Here is a 20815-nt window from a genome sequence, read left to right as displayed (position 1 = left end):
TCTCCAGTGCTCTGTGAAGAGATTAGAAAGAACAATGCACGTATGTGCCTTTGGCATAAGAGCAACAATAGTGCTCTGTGACAAATTTCTCTCCAGAAAAGTGCTCTGCAACTAAAGTTCAGGAACTGCTGATATAGTGTATTAGCAAGAAGCACATCACTATACTTGTAATTTACATGTACTATAATTTTAGTGGTTTATAAATACTACCATTTTGGTTAATAAGTTTTCTTCTTTAGACTATATGAATATTAGTGTTTCTTGATTGTATAGGTTGAAGCTGGCAGTTCAGAAGACAGAATGCTGGTATTCTTCAAACTACGGCCAGATATAATCACAGAAGACAACATTCATAGCAATATTCTTGTATCATCTATGCTAGATTCTCCTATAAATATGCTTTATCAAGCAGTACGGCAGGTATTTGCGCCAATATTGTTGAGGGTGAGTAATGCAATATTCAACTTATTTCAATACACATGCAGATTTGTTCGTATTTTTGCTGCTGTTTTACTATGGTCTGGTTCACACCTCACACTAAACCATAGTGGGGGTTTTTTAAATGAAGAAGTGTGCATGCACACGAAAGCTCATACATACGACAAACTTAGTTGGACTCCAAGGTGCTACTGGAAGGAATTTTTTAATTTTTTGTTTCGACTACATCAGACCAACACGGCTACCTACCTGTAATTAATGTGAATGAGTTGAAGTTCCTGAATAGCTCCTCCACTACTCCTGCCACACTGGGGATGAAACAAATCAGAGGATGGCTTTATGTGCAAACCAATGCTTGTGCTTTATTTCCCTTAAACAAACCATATTTTGGGAGTCCAAGGTTTGTTCTTGGTTTGATGAAAACAAACCATGAGTGCTGCTTTGCACATAATGTGAAGTCAGCATCTAGTTTACTTCTTCCCTGACATAGCAAGAGGAGCAGAAGAGTGGCTTGGAAACTCTTTGAGTAATGTGCAGAACAGAGCTCTGGGTGATGCCTTATCCCCTGGCAGGATGGATGTTTACAAAAGAGACTGTCTCTTCTGTCTCTCCACTCCTAAGGGCCAGTACAGTTCTGCTCCAGGACCTTTCCCCCTCCAGCTCCACCACAAGACCATGGAGAGTTTTTATGCAAGGACAAGAAGTTTGTGTTTTGTTTGGGAGCAGACAGGGTAGAGCTGATAGGACCAAGATGAGATGGTGGAAGATCAGAGAGGACAAGGGTGCATTCATTAAGGCAAGATACGACTAGGGCGCAAACCAAAGTTTTTCCTGCATAGGTAGATGATGAGGCCATATTTTTGCAGTGTTGTAAAGAGGAAAGGGGTGCAACCTTGCAACAAATAAGGGGAACAAAGGATAGAGAGGCAGAGCTTTTACCTGTTCAGCATAGTGATATTGTTAAATTAAAATACTCAAGAAGAAGGGGACTCGAGGGAAGATTAGAAGTTTAATCTTGAGCTTGAGATGACAATGTAGCATCCAAATGGAAATGTCACAGAGGCAGAGATGATGAGAGAAAGGTCTGGGGTAGACAGGTTGTGTATATGTGGTACAGAAAGCCATGGGATTTTATGAGCTCACCTCTGAAGAGTGTGTAGTGAGAAAAGCAGAATAAAATCCTGAGAGACTTCAATAGAGGGAGGGGAAGCAGAAGAAGAGTTTCACACTATGGAAACATGAACAATTAGGTAGGAAGAGAATCATTGGAAGAAAGAATCACTGAGACTTAGGGTATAGAGGTAGCCAAGAAAAGGTAAGAGTCCAAACATGTATCAATGACAGCAGATAGGTATAGAGAGAGAGAGAGAACTGGGCAGTGAGGAGGTCATCAATTATTTTTCAAAAGATGGTTTCAGTGCAGGAGACAGAAGCTGTATTGGAGGGAATGGAAAGTGAAGTTAGAGAAACAAAGGAATATAGCGGACTGCCTAATACTGTGTCAGATTGTTGCTCTCAATATAGCCTGTACCAAGGGTAGTGGGGCGTGCAGCCCTACAGATGTTGTTGGACTACAGCTCCCATCATCCCTAACCATACTTTCTGGGGCCTATGGAATTGGAGTTTGACAACATTTGGAGAGCCTCAGGTTTCCATCCCATAGCTAAACTCACTGACTGTGGCTTTCACCTTTTCAGCTTTTGAATCTTACCTAGCCCTGTCCAGACAACCCAAATCTTTTGAATGCAAAGCCTGGACTCTACCACAGAGCTATGGCCCCATAGTCTGTAGCCAGTGGGAATGCTCAAAAGAGTTTGGAGGAAAACAACAGAAGGGGGAGAGGGTATGGTGAAGAGGAGGGATAATGATAGGGCAGATGGCAACTATGAGTTGGGATGGGTAAAAGAGGAAAATGGGGAAATCAGATGAGGACCACAGAGAAGGCAACTTACTAAGGGAGATGGAGTAGAAGAGGAAAGGGTTGAGGGAGGTGTTGGATAAGTGATGGTTTTGGTGTGAAATTTTCGTCACCTGAATTTCTTATTACAGGATGAGAAATGGAGCAGAGAATTTGATCCCAAGCTTCAGAATCTTTTACGAGAGTTAGAGGCTGGTTTAGGTTCTGTTCTGAGGAGAACAGATGCTGCTTATGCAGGAGCCAAATACCGGGAAGATGATGTTCAAGGTATGTGTTTTGACTCTGTTTAGTTGTTTTTAGTTACTGTTGTTTGCTCATGTTTTCAAGGTTTTAAAAATATTTATGACTGTCTAGACTCCAGAACTTTTTAAATATTATACCCTGCCCTAGTATCAGTACCAATGAAAAGTGGGACTTTAGGTTTAAAAAAAAATAAAAAATAATAATGTAGAGGCACTTATTTACAGACAGTGGAATTTAAATTAGAATGGAATCTGTAATTTGTTTTATACTGCAACCTGCCATTCCAAGTGTCACTTGTAAATGTATTCCCTTAATTTCAAAGTTCCCTAGACTTTGAAATAAGCAGATTGAGAATTATGATGTAAGGCTTCAATGCTAGTTAATTCTGAATCATTCTTCACATTGCATATTTCCATATGAACATATTTTAATTCAATGTTGAACTGCACTGCCCAGTATAAATTTACTGAGATTTAACAGAAATGGATTAAATTCTGTAACTAGCATATCTTCGGTCTGTTTCATATACATTAATAGACACAACTCTGGATGTTGTATTTGCTGGATTTGTTTCTTTTTTTTTACAGCAATACTTTGTCCAAATGATGAGTTTCAGTTCTGGACAGAGCGTGCTCAACGTGGAAGCAAGTCATCTAGCAAGGAGAGAGCCTCACATTTTAAAGAGTTGTTTGAAGCCATTTCATATGTGTGTAACTTTTATTTATTCAGTGATGTTCTGTATAAAACCTGCCCCAGTCCAGCACAATAGTCACAGTCAACAGCACCACGTGCATGCTTGATTACTATTCCCAGCTTTGAGAGATTGAAACCTTCTTTGCATCTTCAGGGATTTGGCTTCACTGGAGTGTAGTCTTTGCTTGGAAGCACAATTCAGTGATTTCATGAAACTGCAAATAATGGTTTGATGGTTTAGGTACTCTTCCCTTTAGGAATTTGCCCATTTTTGCTCTCAACAGGTACCTTCAGCAGGTACTTTCAAATGTTTGAGCTTGTTGTTACCTGCCTCCGTTTCAAATATTTAGGAATAATGTGGCACATGCCCTGTGGCACCCAGTGACATCCCTGAGATTGTTGAGAATGTGCATTCATTCATTCATAAACCTTTGGTTGATTGAGCTCTGTTTGTGAGATGTGGTGGCTGGTGAAGTGGCATGCTGGGAGGAAAGTGGTTACCATTGATAAGCAGCATCTGTGCGGGAGGGGCTCCTGATTCCTTACCTGAAATGTTGTGAAACAGAAGCACGAGCATGCTAGGTTAGGATTGCCAGCACACAGCTCATAAATGACCAGACAAAGCTACGCACCTGTTGCTATATTGCAGTACTGTCTGGTAAGGGCATTGGGATCCTCTCTTCTTCTGCCACCTCTTCGTTCACTGCCAGTCACTAGTTGCCATTGTTTCTTAATGTAAGCTGCTTCTGAAAAAGCATTTGAAGAATGGGCTAGAAATAATTTCAAGAAAATAAAATACATTTGCATGTAACTGCATAAAAAAACAGCATTTTCAGAAAAACGAACAGGGCTGTTAGTTCTTGCTGTATTTGGATTTTACTGTGTGTCATACCTAGAGATGTAAAATTTCCGGAAATTTTGAAGCTCGGAACCCCCCGTTTTTTTCTGGTTTTTTTCTGGAAAAAAACGGAAATTTTTGGGAAAATGGAAAAAAAATTGCTACATTAGCACTTCTTTTTTCTTTTCCAGATTGAAAGTCATTCTGTTACTTTAGAAACATAAAATATAACTATGGACAATTTTAATGGGCATATAATTATCACAACTAGCATATTAAAAATATAGTGTATCCAAACAATTAATACAAACAGAATTTACTTTTAAAATAATATTTATTTGCATTTGTAACAAATGGAGCAACAATCACCTCAACTGTTTACTAGTTTATGTGGAACAAAGAAAACTCCACAAAACAATTTTTAAAAATCCAGAAGTAACCCTAACCCTAACCCTAAACTTTTAAAATTAAGTACAGTATATACTTTCAGGCCCTTTTTGTTGCTCTATATTTTCTTCCAGTGCTTTGAGGCCCAGTGAAGAGGAACAGAACCAATGCATACCACATGCATACAAAAACAAAACTGAAACCTTTTTCTTTTCTGGTAACAACAGCACCTCCTAAAGGAAGAAATGTCTCTTGTTCTTGCATTGGAGAGTTCAGTTTGTAACCTAGGACTTGCTTGTCCTCACAGAAATTAGAATAATCTGATACCATACATATTTTTTAGTAATGATTTATAAAATATTTGAACCCCTTCTCTTAAAATATTTTATTCATCATGTTAAAATAAAACATTCCATAATCTATTTTTTATTTTTCCACTTTTTTGAAAAAACAAAACAAAAAAGGCTTCAGGAAAAAAATGGGAAAAAACCGGTTTTTCCCTGAATTTTTCCATTTCCCCCCCCGGGCCTTCACATCTCTAGTCATACCTCCAAAGATGCAAGTCAGCTTTCACTAATCTAGTGGCCTCCAGATGTTGATGGACTATAACTTTGGCCAGCCCCAGCCATTGGGTTGACTGGAACATCATGTCCAGCAGTATCTGGAGGGTACTAGGTTGGCAATGGCTGGCGTTAAGTAGTGTGCTCTGGTCCATGGGGTCACAAAGAGTCAGACATGACTAAACGACTAAACAACAAAAGTACCACAAAGAATTAATCAAAATGGCAAAATCCCAAAGCATTTGCAGTCAAGTTTCTTACACAGTGTTCTCATTGAAGTATTCATAGGTAAAGTCCCATATAGATTGTAGGCCTGTTCTTTAGATAGAAAGTTATGTTTTTAAAATATGCATTGTATCTCTAGGATTATTACAATTTGGACAGCTTATCTTTATTTGAAGTTGTGGATTTAGTCGAGACAACACGGGATACTGTAGATGATGTGTGGAGGCAGCCTGAACACGAACCTTTTCCTCAGCCACGCATGCAAAATCTTTTGGACGTCATAGGTAAAGTTGTTTGTAGAGAAACTCAATTGTGATGAACAGATGCTTAAAATGTAGGTTTGTTGCTCTATGAGGAATTTCTAGCGTTTTGTTTTAGTACTTACGGTATGTGCTTCTCTAGAAGTGTGTGGAGAAGTGCCTGAAAAGGGAAGGTAATATGGAGTAAAAATCATCTGAACCAACGTCATTCCTCTTCCTCATGTCATCTGCTCAGTATGAGATTCCAAGTTGTCTCCAGTGTGTTGCAGATCGGCATGGGCTGGACACAGATGCCTTTTAGGGAATCAGATTTATTAAAGGAGGGTACTGGGTATTTGGCAGTTCTGTGTGAACATACCCATAGGTCACTGAGCCAATGTTAAATAGAACATGAAAATCTGGGGGTTAGCATTATTCCTCAACCCTTACAAGGTCTTATTGGCTCCTCTACATGTAACCTGTGTGCTGACATGGGTGCTGCTCAGAGCTTTTGAGGTAAATCTTATTTGGGTCTGCCTAGATATGCCCCTGAATCAGATAAAGACATCTCTAGTTGACCCTTCAGCCCAAGTCATTGAACAGTCTGTAATGATGCTTGATGCTCCTCATGTCAAGTCAAAAGCCAGCTAAGATACGATTCTAGTCTGTAACATGGATTGGTGACTGTTGTCTCTGTACCTTTTGTGGTATCGCTCTGCCCGTACAATCTTCTTCACTGTGTTGGTGAACGCAGGTTTGGAACAAATATTTCTGTTGAAAGTTTAAAAAAAGTAGTAAACATGACTATAGGGAAATCCAGCCATGGCAGGTCTACCAATTTAGTGGGGGCAACATTGATTGGTTTGGACTTTGGGGTGGGGGTCGTTTTTAGATAATCTTGAAGTTACTGGTAGTCAGTTATTAAGTAAAGTATCTGTGTTGTCCCTTGACTGATGGAGGTTGCATATGATGTCCAATTATACGAAGTATTTGACTGGGTGGTATTTAATTTTTTTGTGATAGCTGCTTGATACTGACAGCATAAAGGTGCCATGTTCTGAGCTGAATTATTACACCTGTCTAGTATGTTAAAAAGAAAGGTCTAAAGCCATAAGTAATGCGCTTTCAAGTAATTTCCACTATCTGTATGTGATTTCAGCTGGCTCTCTTGGAAGATTTGTTCAGAAGAAACTAGGAACGTTAAATCTATGGGAAGATTCCTACCACATTGTGAAAGAAAATCTGAAGGCTGGCATCATGATCTGTGAACAATGGGTAGCAGCATGCGATCATCTTACTGGGCAGCTGTGGCAGCGTTATACCCCACATGTATGGCAAGATGAGAAATACGTTCCTGAAATGCTAGGGAAACTTGGTAAACGACTTGAAGAGGTATCAATTTGCTTCATTTTCTCTTTTAGGGTGTGGGGGAAGAGCTGAAGCTTTTAAACATAATGCATTCCATTGGGGAGGGCCCAGAACTCAGTGATAGAGCAAAGTTCAGTCCCAGGCATCTCAAAACAAGTTCTAATAAAGACTTATGTTTGAGAGTCAAGCAACTTGATGAATGATGGAGATCCGTGAGTTGCATCTCTATTTTTGCAAAAAGCTGCTGCAGGGGACCTTATTCAGACTGGAACCCTGATGCTGAAGGGTGGGGGTGGGGAGAAACACTTTTAAAAACCCTTTCCAGACCTTTAGAAGGCATCTTAAGGCAGCCCTGTTTAGGGAAGCTTTTAATGTCTGATGGATTTCTGTATTTTAATATTTTGTTGGAAGCCGCCCAGAGTGGCTGGGGGAACCCAGCCAGATGGGTGGGGTATAAATAATAAATTATTATTATAATAATAAAGGGGGAAGTAGAAACTTCATATTTGGGGTGATTTTCATCAATAAAATAAGGTGGTGCTGTGAGGAGGAAAAGGTTAATCCTTTCCAGCACTGTTGCAATATTTAAGCAGGTAAGGGAGATAATCATGGATGCTTATTGGATCTCTAGTGTGGCTCTGAGACCAAGCTGCTATTCGTCAAAATATTGGGTTAATAACATCAATGATCTGTCTCAGTATAAAGGAGCTTCATATGGTCAATTCCTAGGATTTCTTTTGGTCAAAGCTGTATTATTGAGAGTTCTATTCTCTTATGGAATTCCCATTAATATTAACGTGGCATGCAAGCATTGGAGAAAATCTTGGGTATAATTCTATAAGGTGCAACTGAGGTCTGTTAATGTTAAGTTAAGTAGAGGTTTACTCTTGGCCTCAGTGGTATATTGTTGTATTTATTACTGCAGATAATGCAACATTAATTATAGATATAATAAATTATTCTATTTATAGATAAGACCACAAATCTAAATGTTAATATGATAATGGGTTGATGTAATTTTCACTAGATTGAATGCTTTGTTGAATGCTTTGTTGAAAATTTTTAGGATAATGTTTTAAATGCTCTTTTATTGCCTCTAGGATTTGTTCCATGCAGTTTTGTTAGTTGATAGCCTGTTGCAGTTGAGGGTTCATATACATAGTTAAACTATTCCTTTTCTTGTGTAGGTGCTAACTATTAGAACGCTTCATGAGAAACTTACATATTTTTTGCCAACTGGTGAACAGCAAGCACTGCACCTTGCCCAGGTCTTTGAGCCCTTTGCTGGTTTGAATCCTGTGCACTATAATCCTTATACAGAGGTATTAACACTTATATCTTATTGTTACACCCCTTTAGCTTGTATTTGATAGTTTCTGATGAAAATTTCCCCAACTAAATGGGTGTTCTTTTTCCCTAGCCTTTATGGAAAGCAGCAGTATGTCAATACGAAAGGATTATTTCTCCAGCAGAACAAAAAATAGCAAGCAAATTGAAAACATTTATTTCAGAAATTCAAGACAGTCCACAACAGGTATTTTTTTTAAAAACAACAACAACAAAATGGCATAACTAGGCATTTAAAGAAATACCTGCTAGAAATAATGGATGCTTTGAGCCTCTAGATTAGGGGGCGGGGGCTGACCTTTTTTGCCTTGCGGGCCACACTGAAAGTCAGCAATTTCTCTTAAGTGCTGCATGGCAGTAGTGGGGAAGCCCAGCAAACATATATGCATGCCTGTACACACAAACAGATACCTGACAATCAAGAGGCAATATTTTCTCATCATTCTACTGCTGGGATAGGAGGAGAGGGACTTTTCCTCCCAGCCCAGCTCTGTGATGAAGAGCAAATCCCCTCCCTTATTTACAAAAGCACCTCTCCTGCCCCCTGGGACGGTGCAGTTGCTAGGTCTTAGCATACAGGAAGACGTGCTGAAGTATGCCTTGAAAAGTTAAGCTACTATGTTGGGTGTGTTCACCATTCTCTGGGTGTTGGGTGGGAAGGCTCCAGATCAGTCATGGGTTATGGTCTCCACTACCAATTTAAAAGATAATAGTTAATGAACATCAGTCCATGATGATCCACTGCATTTGGTTTAGTAGCAATTTTTTAATGTATATTTCTAGCTTCTTCAAGCATTTCAGAAATATAAGGAGTTAGTAAGACGCCCAAGCATTAGCAAAGAATTGATTTTAGAAAGAGAAACTTTGTTGGCAAAACTACAGGACTCGGTCAAAGGTAAGAAAATCAATTGTTACTCTTGAAAATACGCATTAAAATAGTGTAAGGTCTGGTTGTTTGCTTCATTAATGCATTATCACTTACCATGTTTTGTTTGTTTTTCAATTGGGATAAATCTAATTGCATGTTTTATGATTTAACCCACATTGAGATCTGCTTGGAGATGAAGAGTAGGTTAAAAAGGTTATGAGTCAAAGATCTCATGGTGAGAAAATCAGGATTGAAATTTTATGGAAGGAATGTATATTCATATTTAAATCTTGCAGTTTAACAAATTCAGCAGAAGCTAGAACGTACCAGTGTAGAACTTTTTCAAAATATTAGTCAAACTCAAGCCTTTTTAAGCTGGGCACGAGGAGAAGTAGTTCAGTGATTCTAGAGCTGTCAGTAATATTCACTAACAATCTGCTTTTTACTGGTATACAGATTATCAAACAGATTTTGAGGCACGATGCCATGGTACTCCTGGTGAAGCATCAGGACCACTTGCTGGCAAAAATCTTTCTGAAGTTGTGAATAATATTGTTTGGGTGCGCCAGCTAGAATTAAAGGTACCAATTAAAATCATTGAGCAGATTAAATAAATAAATAGCAGTTCACAATATCATAAAAAACACAAAAATACCCAATTCAACACAGTATTTGGCACTAAATATCACCACTGTAACTAGAGAATCAAGGAACCAGTACCAAGGACCATGAAATATTTGAATATATATATATATATATATCATCCAAAATACTCCATAGTTGCTGCCATCTTGATCCCTTTTAATCCAAGTAACAGGGAGAGCATTCCATAATGGAATAGGCCAGGCATCCCCAAACTGCGGCCCTCCAGATGTTCTGGCCTACAACTCCCATGATCCCTAGCTAAGAGGACCAGTGGTCAGGGATGATGGGAACTGTAGTCCAAAACATCTGGAGGGCCGAAGTTTGGGGATGCCTGGAATAGGCTCTTCTCCACACCCCATCAGATGGCACCTGCAGGTTATTGTATGTTTAATGGCTGTTGTGGGTTCCTCAGTACAATAAACTAATGCCAAAGCTTCCTTTTTAAAAATATGTATTTATTTTAAATGCTTGTTTCTCTAGGTACTCCACTGAGAAAATTATTTATTGTAGCCCTTCAATATTCATCCACTTTTTATTTTAAAAAGGATCTTATATACCACTCCTGTGAGCCACTTGCTGTGATTCTGTGATGTCCCCTCTTTTTTTATGACCCACCAATTCACACCTACACTGACTTTTACATTGTGACATTCATCTCCTGGAGGGTTGACCATGGGTTGGTGTGACCCTCTTACTGAAAATGGCTAGGTACTCCAGTGGTGCTTACACTATTTCAAGTCTCATATATGACGCAATCTAGGTTGTGCTCTGTGAGAGAAAATGTAGGTGCACAGCTCTCCACAAGTGTAAGGGAACCTGACAGTTTGAGCAGGTTTAGGCAGCCTGTAGTCTGATATTCTGAATAATAAATCATTGTCTACATGCTAAACTACACACTAAACTTCCAATCTTTGAACGTTTAAGGTAGATGATGCCATTAAGATCGCGGAGGCCCTTCTTTCAGACCTGTCTGGATTTCACAATTTCCGACGAACTGCAGATGATCTTCTAGAACATTTTAAAGTATATGAACAGGAACAATTTGATTATTGGTCCAGGGACATTCAGGCAGGGTTGTCAAACCCCAAGTCTGGTCTTTGGTAAGTGTAAAAAAAAATGCCCTCAGGGTCCCTTCAAATTCTATGATTCTAAGAGCTACTCTAGAACCTGTAGTTAAGCATTTTAGTAGAATAAGGTTTGAGTCAAGCAGGTGCATTTTTTTAAAAAAGAAGATCTAAAGCATCTCTCTAGAGCAATGTTTCCCAACCTTGGGTCTCTAGCTATTTTCAGACTACAATTCCCATCATCCCTGACCACTGGTCTTGCTAGCTAGGGATGATGGGAGTTGTAGTCCAAAAACAGCTGGAGACCCAAGGTTGGGAAACACTGCTCTAGAGGACTAAAGAACCCAGATCATGACAGTAGAACTTTTACAGAACGATTTACAACTGTTGTGCGTATCCATACAAATTGCAGATGCGAAAACTAATTTTGCTTCTTTCTCACTTCTTGTGCTTCTTGCATGAGGTTCTTGTTCTGAAATGAGCTGTTAAGTTGTAGAGTAGGAAGTAATGGCTTAACAGGGGGAATGGCAATGTTGCTCAGCATTGAGAACAGTGCAATGACTCCATCTGTTTTGCTCATAGACCCTCCTCCGCCATGAGGCAAAGTTTGAAGACCTTCACTCCAGTAGCTTATTGTAGGGGACATTGAATTGAGGGGGAACTTGCACTCCCTTGAATGTGCCTAGCAAAGAAAGGAGCAAAAAATCAGTGTGGCTTTTGTTACTTCATTGAGGAGAGGAGTGAGCCTCCTTCGGTAGAAAGGTGTGCAAAACACAAATGATGAGTGGATGCATTCCATTGCTTCCACTGAAAAAGCTGTAGCTGCTTTCACTGCTTTCCTCATTACGGGCTGCCTCTTTCACAGAGCTCTGAGCAGTGAGAGGAAGTGCAAGTTCTCACACAAATTCCTTCTCACTCACCTGACTGCCTCTACCACCAACGCCTCATGCAGGGGAGGGTTAACAGTTGGCAGCTGCACAGACGCCAGGTGAGATCCACAAAGGAGAAGAGGCTGCACTGCTTCTTTCATGCTTGGGAACCCTGCTCAGCATGAGAGGATTGGGATCCTAGTTGGTTTGTTGCATGTAAGAGAGAAATAAGGTGGTGGTGGTGATGTAGGCAGAGTAGATGGACCTTCATAAAGGGCTGCCAAAAAGGGAGGAAGCAGAATAGCCTCCTGCTTTCTCAAGCACCCATGTGAAATAAGGAAACCATGACTGTGGCACTTTCTCAATCTTTCCAACCAGAAGAGGAGGTAGCAGTGGTAAAAATGTTTGGCTTGTACAGTATATTTTAAGCCTTTGTTATGGCTGTGGCTTAAAATGGAGACAGCTGGCAGAGGTGATAGCCAGTTCAGCCCCTACATTCCAGTTTATAGTGCAGGCTATATTGCTACTGAAAAATAATGTCTAGTAATGGAAATGTTTTGGTTTAGCTTACAGGCCAGCAGTCCTGTTATGGAACTTGATCACTCTGATGGAGCTTTAAAAATACATTATTCGGATCGCTTGGTGGTGCTCCTAAGAGAAGTGCGTCAACTGTCTGCGCTTGGCTTTGTTATCCCTGCCAAAATACAGCAAACTTCAAGCACAGCACAAAAATTCTGCAAACAAGCAGTTATTCTCAAGCAGGTATGACACCATGAGCTACAAATTCTGACTCTACTGAGCGATGTCAATCTGAATGGATTGGTTCTATCTATGATGGGGCTCATGATAAATTTATCTTGAGTGTCTGCTTCTGTTACAATGTATTTTGTGAGAGTACAAGTAGGGAGTAAGTTCTGCCCCAAAAGATGTTAAAATCTAGTTCTGAAACTGAATCAAAGGATATGGTGGAATTTGTGGAACGCCCTCCCAACAGATGTCAAAAAGGAAAACAACTACCAGACTTTTAGAAGACATCTGAAAGCAGCCCTGTTCAGGGAGGCTTTTAATGTTTAATAGATTATTGTGTTTTATTTTTCTGTTGGAAGCCGCCCAGAGTGGCTGGGGAAACCCAGCCAGATGGGCGGGGTATAAATAAATTATTATTATTATTATTATTATTATTATTATTATTATTATTATTATTATTATGGGTGTGGGTGTGGGTGGCAAGGTGGGTTGGGAGAAAAGATGGAACTGAGTAAATGTGGTTGGGGAGATGGGGAAGATTGCAGGGGAATGGTCTCTCTTCTTCAGAGAAAGGACCAGAGGAGGCACTGAAGGAAATTTGAAAGATAAAAGTTAATATTTGAAAATAAATAAAATGAAATGAGGACAGAGAGGAAGGGGATAAGAGAAGGAAGTTGTTATAGAAGGAGGAAGAATGTGAAAGACACAGAGAGGATGGATGAAGGAGTGCACCATGGAGATAGAAAGTTCGAAAACATCTTTCCTCCAAAGGTGATGAACACATGGCAAGATGGGTTATGCTGCCCTCTTGTGCCCAAACAATTCTGTGTAATGTTATAACGGACTCAAGTGATTTGGCTCTCCCTAGTGCAAGTAAATAAATTAAAAATAAAAAGTATGAGCATATCCTGGACACAGACAATTTTGAGGATTGTCTGACTGATTTTTATAAGCAAGGGGAAATGGCTTAGTAATAAATAGTGGCAGAATGTATGCTGGTGTCTTGTGATTGAGGCTAACATTTCAAGTACTTATCGTAGAATATTAGCTGTAAATGTTTATCTAGTTTAGATATGGTAGAAGCAATAAAGAAGGGGGATATATATGTGGCCATTGTATCTGAGTCTCATGGACTTTCAAAAGTCATTAGATTGACATTGCAATCTTGTGCACACTTACCTAGGAGCAAGCCCCCTTGAATAGAGTAAGACTTGCTTGTGGGTAAACATGCATATGCTTGCACTATGAGTTGTTTAAATGAAATGGAAACAATATTCCAAAGAATAAACAGAGAAAAATACATTTAAATTTAGAAGTGGTGTTTATGCATAACAGACTTCATATGCTTTGTTTTTATAGGTGGCACATTTTTACAACAGTATTGATCAGCAGATGATTCCAAGTCAGAAGCCAATGATGCTACAGTCTGCTTTAGCATTTGAACAGATAATTAAAGTAATATAATTTTTATTGCTTCACTATTTTATACTCTTGGAAGCTGTCTTGTATATTTCCTGTTTTGTATATTTCCTGTGCTGTCTGTCTTTTGGCCGTTATTGTTCAGTGTGTCTGATTACATATCTTCTTGTCCATGGGTATTGATGTTTTGCATGTAATTTTGGAAGATGTAGAGGAGGAAATAAATGCCTTTGTTGTAGTAATCATGTTGTTTGCAACATCGGTATTCACACCTGTTTGTTTTCCTCTGAAAGCCATTGTTAGGGAAAGTGGACTTGAGCATCAGTTCTCCTTCACTGGAGCAAGTTATCCTAAAATGGATTTACCCCTACTTGCTTCTATGTCAGTCACTACAAATATTTAAGCTTCTGTTAGTGGAGATCTTACCCAGTTTCCAGTCATGTCTGCTTTATTTACTGGGACTTCAATCCTATTCACATTTACCCGTTGTTGTCCTGGTGTTTTAAAACTCCTTTGGAGATGACATGCTTGGTGATATTTTAATATCAGTGATATGCCCCTTCCCTCCATAACTGCATGTTCACATATTATATCCATCTATTATGGAGTCCTGGAGTTGAAACTATAAATGGATCCTACTACAGTGTCAAGGCAGAACAGTGACATTGATAAGGTGGTTGTCAGTGCAATTCATAAAGCTTTGAAACAGTAGCAGAATTGCAGAGGTAAAGGGGGAAGCTTGTCAGTTTCATGTTTTCATTCAAGTATGTCGTGTGCATAGCCAGACTACAGCAGTATTATACTTACACAGCTTTGATCATCATCTGTGCAGGTAGCCCAGTTACAATTTCATGGTAAAAATGATAATCCCCTGCGTCTGTTTCTCTTCTTATTTCTCTGCGGAGCAGCAATTGCATTGGCACATGAGAGGACAGGGAATGTTTTTCTAGCAGCAGCTAACAGGAACTCAATTGAGAGTATTTTATTTGCCTTGAGCAGTGGCTGTGCTCCCTTTTATGAACAAACAAGTAAATATTTCTACTTCTTCATTTGTATGCCCTTCCTTTCTTTGATAGCATTCGAAAGCAGAGGGACAGATAACATGGGATAATCCTAAAGAGCTTGAAGCATATATCAAGAAGCTTCAAAGTGCAGCAGAACGGCTTGCTACTGAAAACAGAAAATTAAGGAAATGGCATACTAATTTCACAGAAAAGGTATGCTTGACTGGCATATATTAATTTGCTTTATTATTTCCTTCCACTTGATTGATGACCACATTTAGTATGTTTTGAATTCTTCTTGATAGGTTGTTGGCCTCATGAACATAGATCTGCTTCGGCAACAGCAGCGCTGGAAAGATGGCTTGCAGGAACTCCGAGGGGTGTTTTCCAGCCTTGAGTCACAGGCATGGTTACATTGTTACTTAACTGCCAGTACTATTTAAGTAAAAATAAATACACATGTATTTATAGGTGAATGTGTGGAATATGGATACATTTGGAAATGGACTAGGTTCATTGTTGATGATCCTGCTTGCTTTGCAACTCACTGAGTGGCCTGAACCAAGGCATTATCACATACTGTATAACTTTTCTTACAGTTCCTGGGAAGATTCAAAAATTAGATAAGCCAGAGGGATTAGTTCAACTCTGTGCTGTACTGTAAAATATATCCTCTTAGTTGCTGGGGTAATCTTTTCTTGAAAAGGAAGGTGGTTTCTAGGCAGTCTTCTGAGTCAATTAGTTCTCATGGTGAACTGCTTCTATGATTAGGACTTCTTAACCTTTGATTGTGTTCTAATATTGTCAAATGATAGGGTTTCCTTGCACGTGACATGAAAGCATGGAGGCTGCACTGGAACCATCAATTGTATAAAGCTCTGGAGCATCAGTATCAAATGGGCTTGGAAGCACTCAATGAAAATTTACCAGAAATAAACATTGATCTAACTTACAAGTAAGTTTATTTCTTTCAATTTGCAAAATCAATAACAATACGTACATTTCCACACCTACTAATATAGTAACTGCAACCTGGCTGTTCCATGGTATGTGATTCTAATCGCTAATGTATTTTAAAAACATTTTTTCAGACAAGGAAGAATACAGTTTAAACCTCCTTTTGAAGAAGTACGAGCAAGATATTATAGAGAAATGAAGAGATTCATATCTATTCCAAACCAATTTAGGGGCGTGAGTGAAACTGATGAGGAGTGCATTTTTTCTGTCATGACTGAAAGAAACGCAAGTGGATTTATCACCACTTTCAGTAAAGCGGAAGACTTGTTCCGAAGATTGGCAGAAGTTGCGGACCAATTTAAGGTGCAGAAATAGTTGCATTTGTTTCAAGGCTTTTAAACACGGGCTTAGAAGCAGTTTAACCTTCATTTATATTCCATTCTGCTTAGTCAAGCACCTGAGTGCTTCTTCACACTTCATGTTGCAATCACATTTGTTGCAGGTCAAGTATCTACATTGCTTGCAATAAACATGTAAGGTATATAAATTAGAAATGCATCTCTTAAGGGCATGCACCAGAGTGTGCTGATTGGCTGTGTCTTCCTAGCACATGTCTGCTGCATGCTAATTGATGCACATCTGCTAGCTGCATGAACATACTCAGATATAAGTTCCACTAAGATCAATGGGAGTTATTTGTAAATTTGCTTAAAACTGCAGCCTTTTTTTCCTGTATATCAAATATGAAATATAATAATTGCTGTTAAAATTTTATGATTATTAGAGGTGGATTGCCCACAAAAATTCAACAAATGTTTAGTAGGAGATTCACATGCTAGCCAGTAGTATTTGGCTGAAGCAGTGCAAATATGGTGTATAAAGGAACTTCTGTTACGAGCTTCAATCCCACAAGGCACTTAATTTGAATGTCAGCAGTTGTGAACTAGAGTTCTTTCAGAATTTTCTTTTGGATTAGTTGTCTGACCTTAAGTGTAGAGTTTTGGAGGAGGAATTTGAAAAGAAGCTAGGGGAATGTGGACATTGTTGCATGACCAGCTGCTTAAGAAACAGCTGGAACATGTGAATCTCAGCTATTGTGTTTAAAATGATTAATTCACCAAAGGTGGCTTTAAGGGCCAGGTATACACTGTGTGTGTAGACAGGCTGTAAGATTTCTGAAATGTCTAGATAGATGGTAGGACAGTGATCTGAGACTTGCAAACAACAGAGGCTTTCGGAGTCCTGCAGTTCCTTCTCATTTTTTGGCCTCATGAATGCATGGCCATTTAAATAAATAGTGTACCTCCTCTATCTAGCATGAGATGCCATCATGGACAGTGAAACTGCAGGGAGTGTATACCTACAGTTTCTAGAATGAAAATATGGGATTGTGGTTTGATTTATGATGTCAAGGGTTCATGTAGGTAAGAACCAACTTCACCAGAGTCATTTGAGTCATGCTTTGTTTGCCTGTTTAGAAAATTAGCATTTTGTTTTTAAAAATATGTTGAGTATCTTACACAAAGGACCTTTCATCTTCTCTGTTATAAAAATATGGATGCCACGGCAAAGGAGTGGGTTATAATTGGACAAGTAGATATGGAAGCTCTGGTGGAGAATCATCTTTTCAATGAACAGGACTGGGAAAAAAATTTCAAAGCCCTAAAAGTGCGAGGAAAAGAAGTGGAGCGCCTTCCAAGGTAGTGTACCCTGGAAGAACTATAAATGAGTAATAAGTTCCTGCATGTGTTAGTTTTGATAGCATGGACTGTACAAGCAAATAAATTTTATGCCTGAATGTCAGTGGAAATTGGGAGGTTGGGGAATCTCATTTGGGGTAATTTTTAGTATGAGTGGACGTGGAACAGATCAAAGTTATTAGGCACTGTACTCATGCAGGGAAGTACTTATTGAGATAATTTAGTCACAGGATGTTTAGGGCTAAAGTGATTAAAACCAGAATCTTGAAGTGAGTCTCATGATAAATTGAAAATCAGAGAAGCTAGTGCCAGATCAGTTTTCCTCCCTCATGGCTTGGATTTATGGCCTACTTGAAATGAGGCTGCACTTTAAATTTTAATACTGTATTTTAATCTGTATTTTAATTAATTGTTTTTATGTTTTATTGTAATTCTGTTGGTGTCAGCCGCCCTGAGCCCAGTTTTTGACTGGGGAGGGCGGGGTATAAATAAAAATTTATTATTATTATTATTATAAAACCTCTCTAAAGAGAGTGAAACCACAATTTGCATGATTGGAGTGTCTGACTTAACACAGTGTGGGGCAGCCTTCTGGTGTCCCAAAAAGCTGAACAACTTGGGGATGCACATGAATGTTATCAGCACTCATTCCCCTGAATTTGAATTTGCATGCTCTGCACTCCCCTTCCTTTGCCCTGCATGCATGAAAAGAGCTTTCAAATAAACTAGTTTCTTGTTATAGTCAAATATGAGAGACTTTAGTTTCTTCTAATTGCGGTTACCGTAATTAATGAACCAAGCTGTTAAACCACAAACAGGTTCATTTATTCATAAGCAATGCGAGAAGCTTTCAGTAATCTCTACTTGAATGTGAAAAAGATGGTGGAGGTGTGGGAGAAGAATCAGAGGTTTGTTCAGGCTCATGCTTATAATGACAGCCCATTGTTGTTTGTTACAACTGAATAAGACAAATGGATCATATTTAAAATCTGTACAGTTTAAAGTTTATTTTAAACTCTGTAATTATATTATTATCTATTTGGTTGTCTCAATTCTTGAAGCACTGTGAAGGTAGATTGCATAATAGTGAATTGCAACCCTGTGAAGTCTATGATTGATGATCTTATCCAGAAGTTGTATGATGTTCTCGTGATGTCTTTGAGAAAGTCCATACAAGGTAATGCTCAAAAGAGAGAACCATTCTTGCTAAAGTTTTAGAAAATAGCAATAAATTGTTCACTCCTGCTCCCTCTGTGAAAAACAGTTACCTTGCATAGCATTATTTTAGTTATCAGATATGTTGTGACATATGTGGTGGGTGTGCTAGTCTGGCTTTTGAAAAGTAACATTTGTGCACTTGATGCCCAGTTGCATCATCCATAATAACCTTTTATAATAAGAGTGATAATTTTGTATATTAAGCAGTCTTCTCACAAGTTCATCTTTTGCTGCTCAGTAAGTACTATTAACTGCAGTGGGACTAAGCATTCTTAAATGATATTTCACCAATTAAACTGTTTTGGGTTGTACTGTTAACTGTTGCCTTATTAAGGGCTGCACATTATGTCTAGTAACAGCCCCAAATTTTAAAAACCGTTATTATTTTTTTATAAAAATGTATGATGCTTTTGTCCGGTTGCTTATGCTGTTTTCCTTGTGGGAGGAAAGAAAGAAAAGACTCTCCCCTGCTGTACCATTTGTGTTGTGTTAAACCAAAACTTTTGTTTTCTATTTTCCTTTGTTCAGGTCATCTACATGATATTTCTTCATTTCTCAATGATGCCATGGAAACCTTGATAGCAAGGCCCCAAACTGTAGATGAAATAACAGAAGATAATTTAAAATATAAAAACCTAAAAGAAAAAAAAGAAGAGGTAATATTTTTCTGTACTACCAAGTCCCCCGTCCCCCCCTGCACAGAGGGGATCGTCGTAGGATACAACAGACCCTCTACTGGCATTGCATATGGGGCATTCAGCATACCAAGTCATTTCATATACCTTTCATATACCTGTACAGTTCTCCTCACTCTGCTTGGTCAAGGACACAAACATCAGGCTCCTGTTCCCTGACCAAATGGAGGTGCCTGGCCAGGTAGGGGATATGGGAGGTGATTACAGGTCTATTGTCTTTTGAGTGAATGAGTATCTCAGGTGGGGTGAGAGCCATCTAGTGCCTGGAGGCAGGATTGAAGTTCAATAAGAGATTTCTGCTGTCACCTGGCCAGCCCCTACCAGTTTTTACTTCTGCCTTCATGCTGAGAGTTTTTTCTTGCTTGTTTGTGGTTAAAAAAGAGTTGTGTTTGCAGTGTCATTTGTGTGGGGAGTGGGACTGCCGGGTGAGCCTGGGCCTGATTTCTGAGGGCCACTCCATTATTGATTTCATTGTGCGTGGTTTGACTTAACAGCACCCTTTTTGCTGGTGGAACTTGCGCCAGGTTGCCAGATCATGTTACCAAGCTGAATTGGTTTAGCACCTAGTATAAGCCCCCCCCCCCAACACTGTTCCTGTCCCATTCCCGTCACTCACCTGGAGCCTTCACCTTTTCAGGACCTACACTGAGATCCATCAGGATCAGCCAAATGATGCCCTGTTCAGCCAGGGTGAGATACTCTGGCTGAATGACAATTGTACCCAAAGTCTTGCTCAATATAAAGAAAACTAAAGAAACTTGGAAAACGGTTAGGGGCAATTTATTGCAGTTTGAATAAATCTAAAACAAAGGTTAATGTAGCATTTACTGATATAAACAAATACGTTGGCATTGACAATTTTTCTCATTAAAAAACCTCTTTGTTTAGATCTTCCGTCTCTTTCAAGAAGCAGAAGGTAAAAACAAACTTCTGCGAACTGTGGCTGGTGGGGGCATTGAAACAATTGGCAACCTGAGAGCTACGTGGGATAAATTTGAATTAATGATGGAAAGTCATCAGCTTATGATAAGAGAGCAGGTAATTTGGGATGAATTGTAAACGTTCCCCCCCCCCGACTTACTTTTTTCAGTTGTGCATGAACATCTTTTGATTCTGTCAGGTGATTATGTAGGGATGGGAACGTTTTTCAGCTTGAGGGCAGTATTTCCTGGGGTGCAAATTTCCGGGGGCCACATGCCAATGGTGGGCAGGGACTGGAGGCAAGAGTGGGGAGAGCAACACGTGTAAATTTTACCTGTGTACATTAGACTATTTCCTGCACAGCCACTCCCCTCCTTCATCAAGCAAGAGTTGTTAACAGAATAGCCTGCTGGATCAGGCCAGTGCCCCATCTAGTCTAGCATCCTGTTTTC

The 20815-nt window shown here is 39.3% G+C and overlaps 1 protein-coding gene across 1 annotated transcript in view; it reads left to right on the top strand.

Annotated features, from left to right (window-relative positions):
- DYNC2H1 (dynein cytoplasmic 2 heavy chain 1) overlaps nt 1-20815 on the top strand; it is a 146281-nt gene that overhangs the window by 3298 nt on the left and 122168 nt on the right. Inside the window, exons 3-22 of the mRNA XM_060273857.2 lie at nt 274-444; nt 2488-2623; nt 3187-3305; nt 5442-5586; nt 6701-6933; nt 8097-8231; nt 8330-8443; nt 9040-9151; nt 9581-9705; nt 10694-10869; nt 12269-12464; nt 13809-13904; nt 14945-15085; nt 15178-15276; nt 15688-15827; nt 15964-16192; nt 17402-17529; nt 18591-18706; nt 19276-19403; nt 20331-20480. Coding sequence (XP_060129840.2) covers nt 274-444; nt 2488-2623; nt 3187-3305; nt 5442-5586; nt 6701-6933; nt 8097-8231; nt 8330-8443; nt 9040-9151; nt 9581-9705; nt 10694-10869; nt 12269-12464; nt 13809-13904; nt 14945-15085; nt 15178-15276; nt 15688-15827; nt 15964-16192; nt 17402-17529; nt 18591-18706; nt 19276-19403; nt 20331-20480 — 2889 coding nt within the window. The remainder of the gene's footprint in view (nt 1-273; nt 445-2487; nt 2624-3186; nt 3306-5441; nt 5587-6700; nt 6934-8096; nt 8232-8329; nt 8444-9039; nt 9152-9580; nt 9706-10693; nt 10870-12268; nt 12465-13808; nt 13905-14944; nt 15086-15177; nt 15277-15687; nt 15828-15963; nt 16193-17401; nt 17530-18590; nt 18707-19275; nt 19404-20330; nt 20481-20815) is intronic.

This window comes from Zootoca vivipara, chromosome 4 (assembly GCF_965207765.1).
Source record: "Zootoca vivipara chromosome 4, rZooViv2.hap1.1, whole genome shotgun sequence".
NCBI classification, from domain to species: domain Eukaryota; kingdom Metazoa; phylum Chordata; class Lepidosauria; order Squamata; family Lacertidae; genus Zootoca; species Zootoca vivipara.
This window is presented reverse-complemented; position numbering and strand designations above follow the sequence as displayed.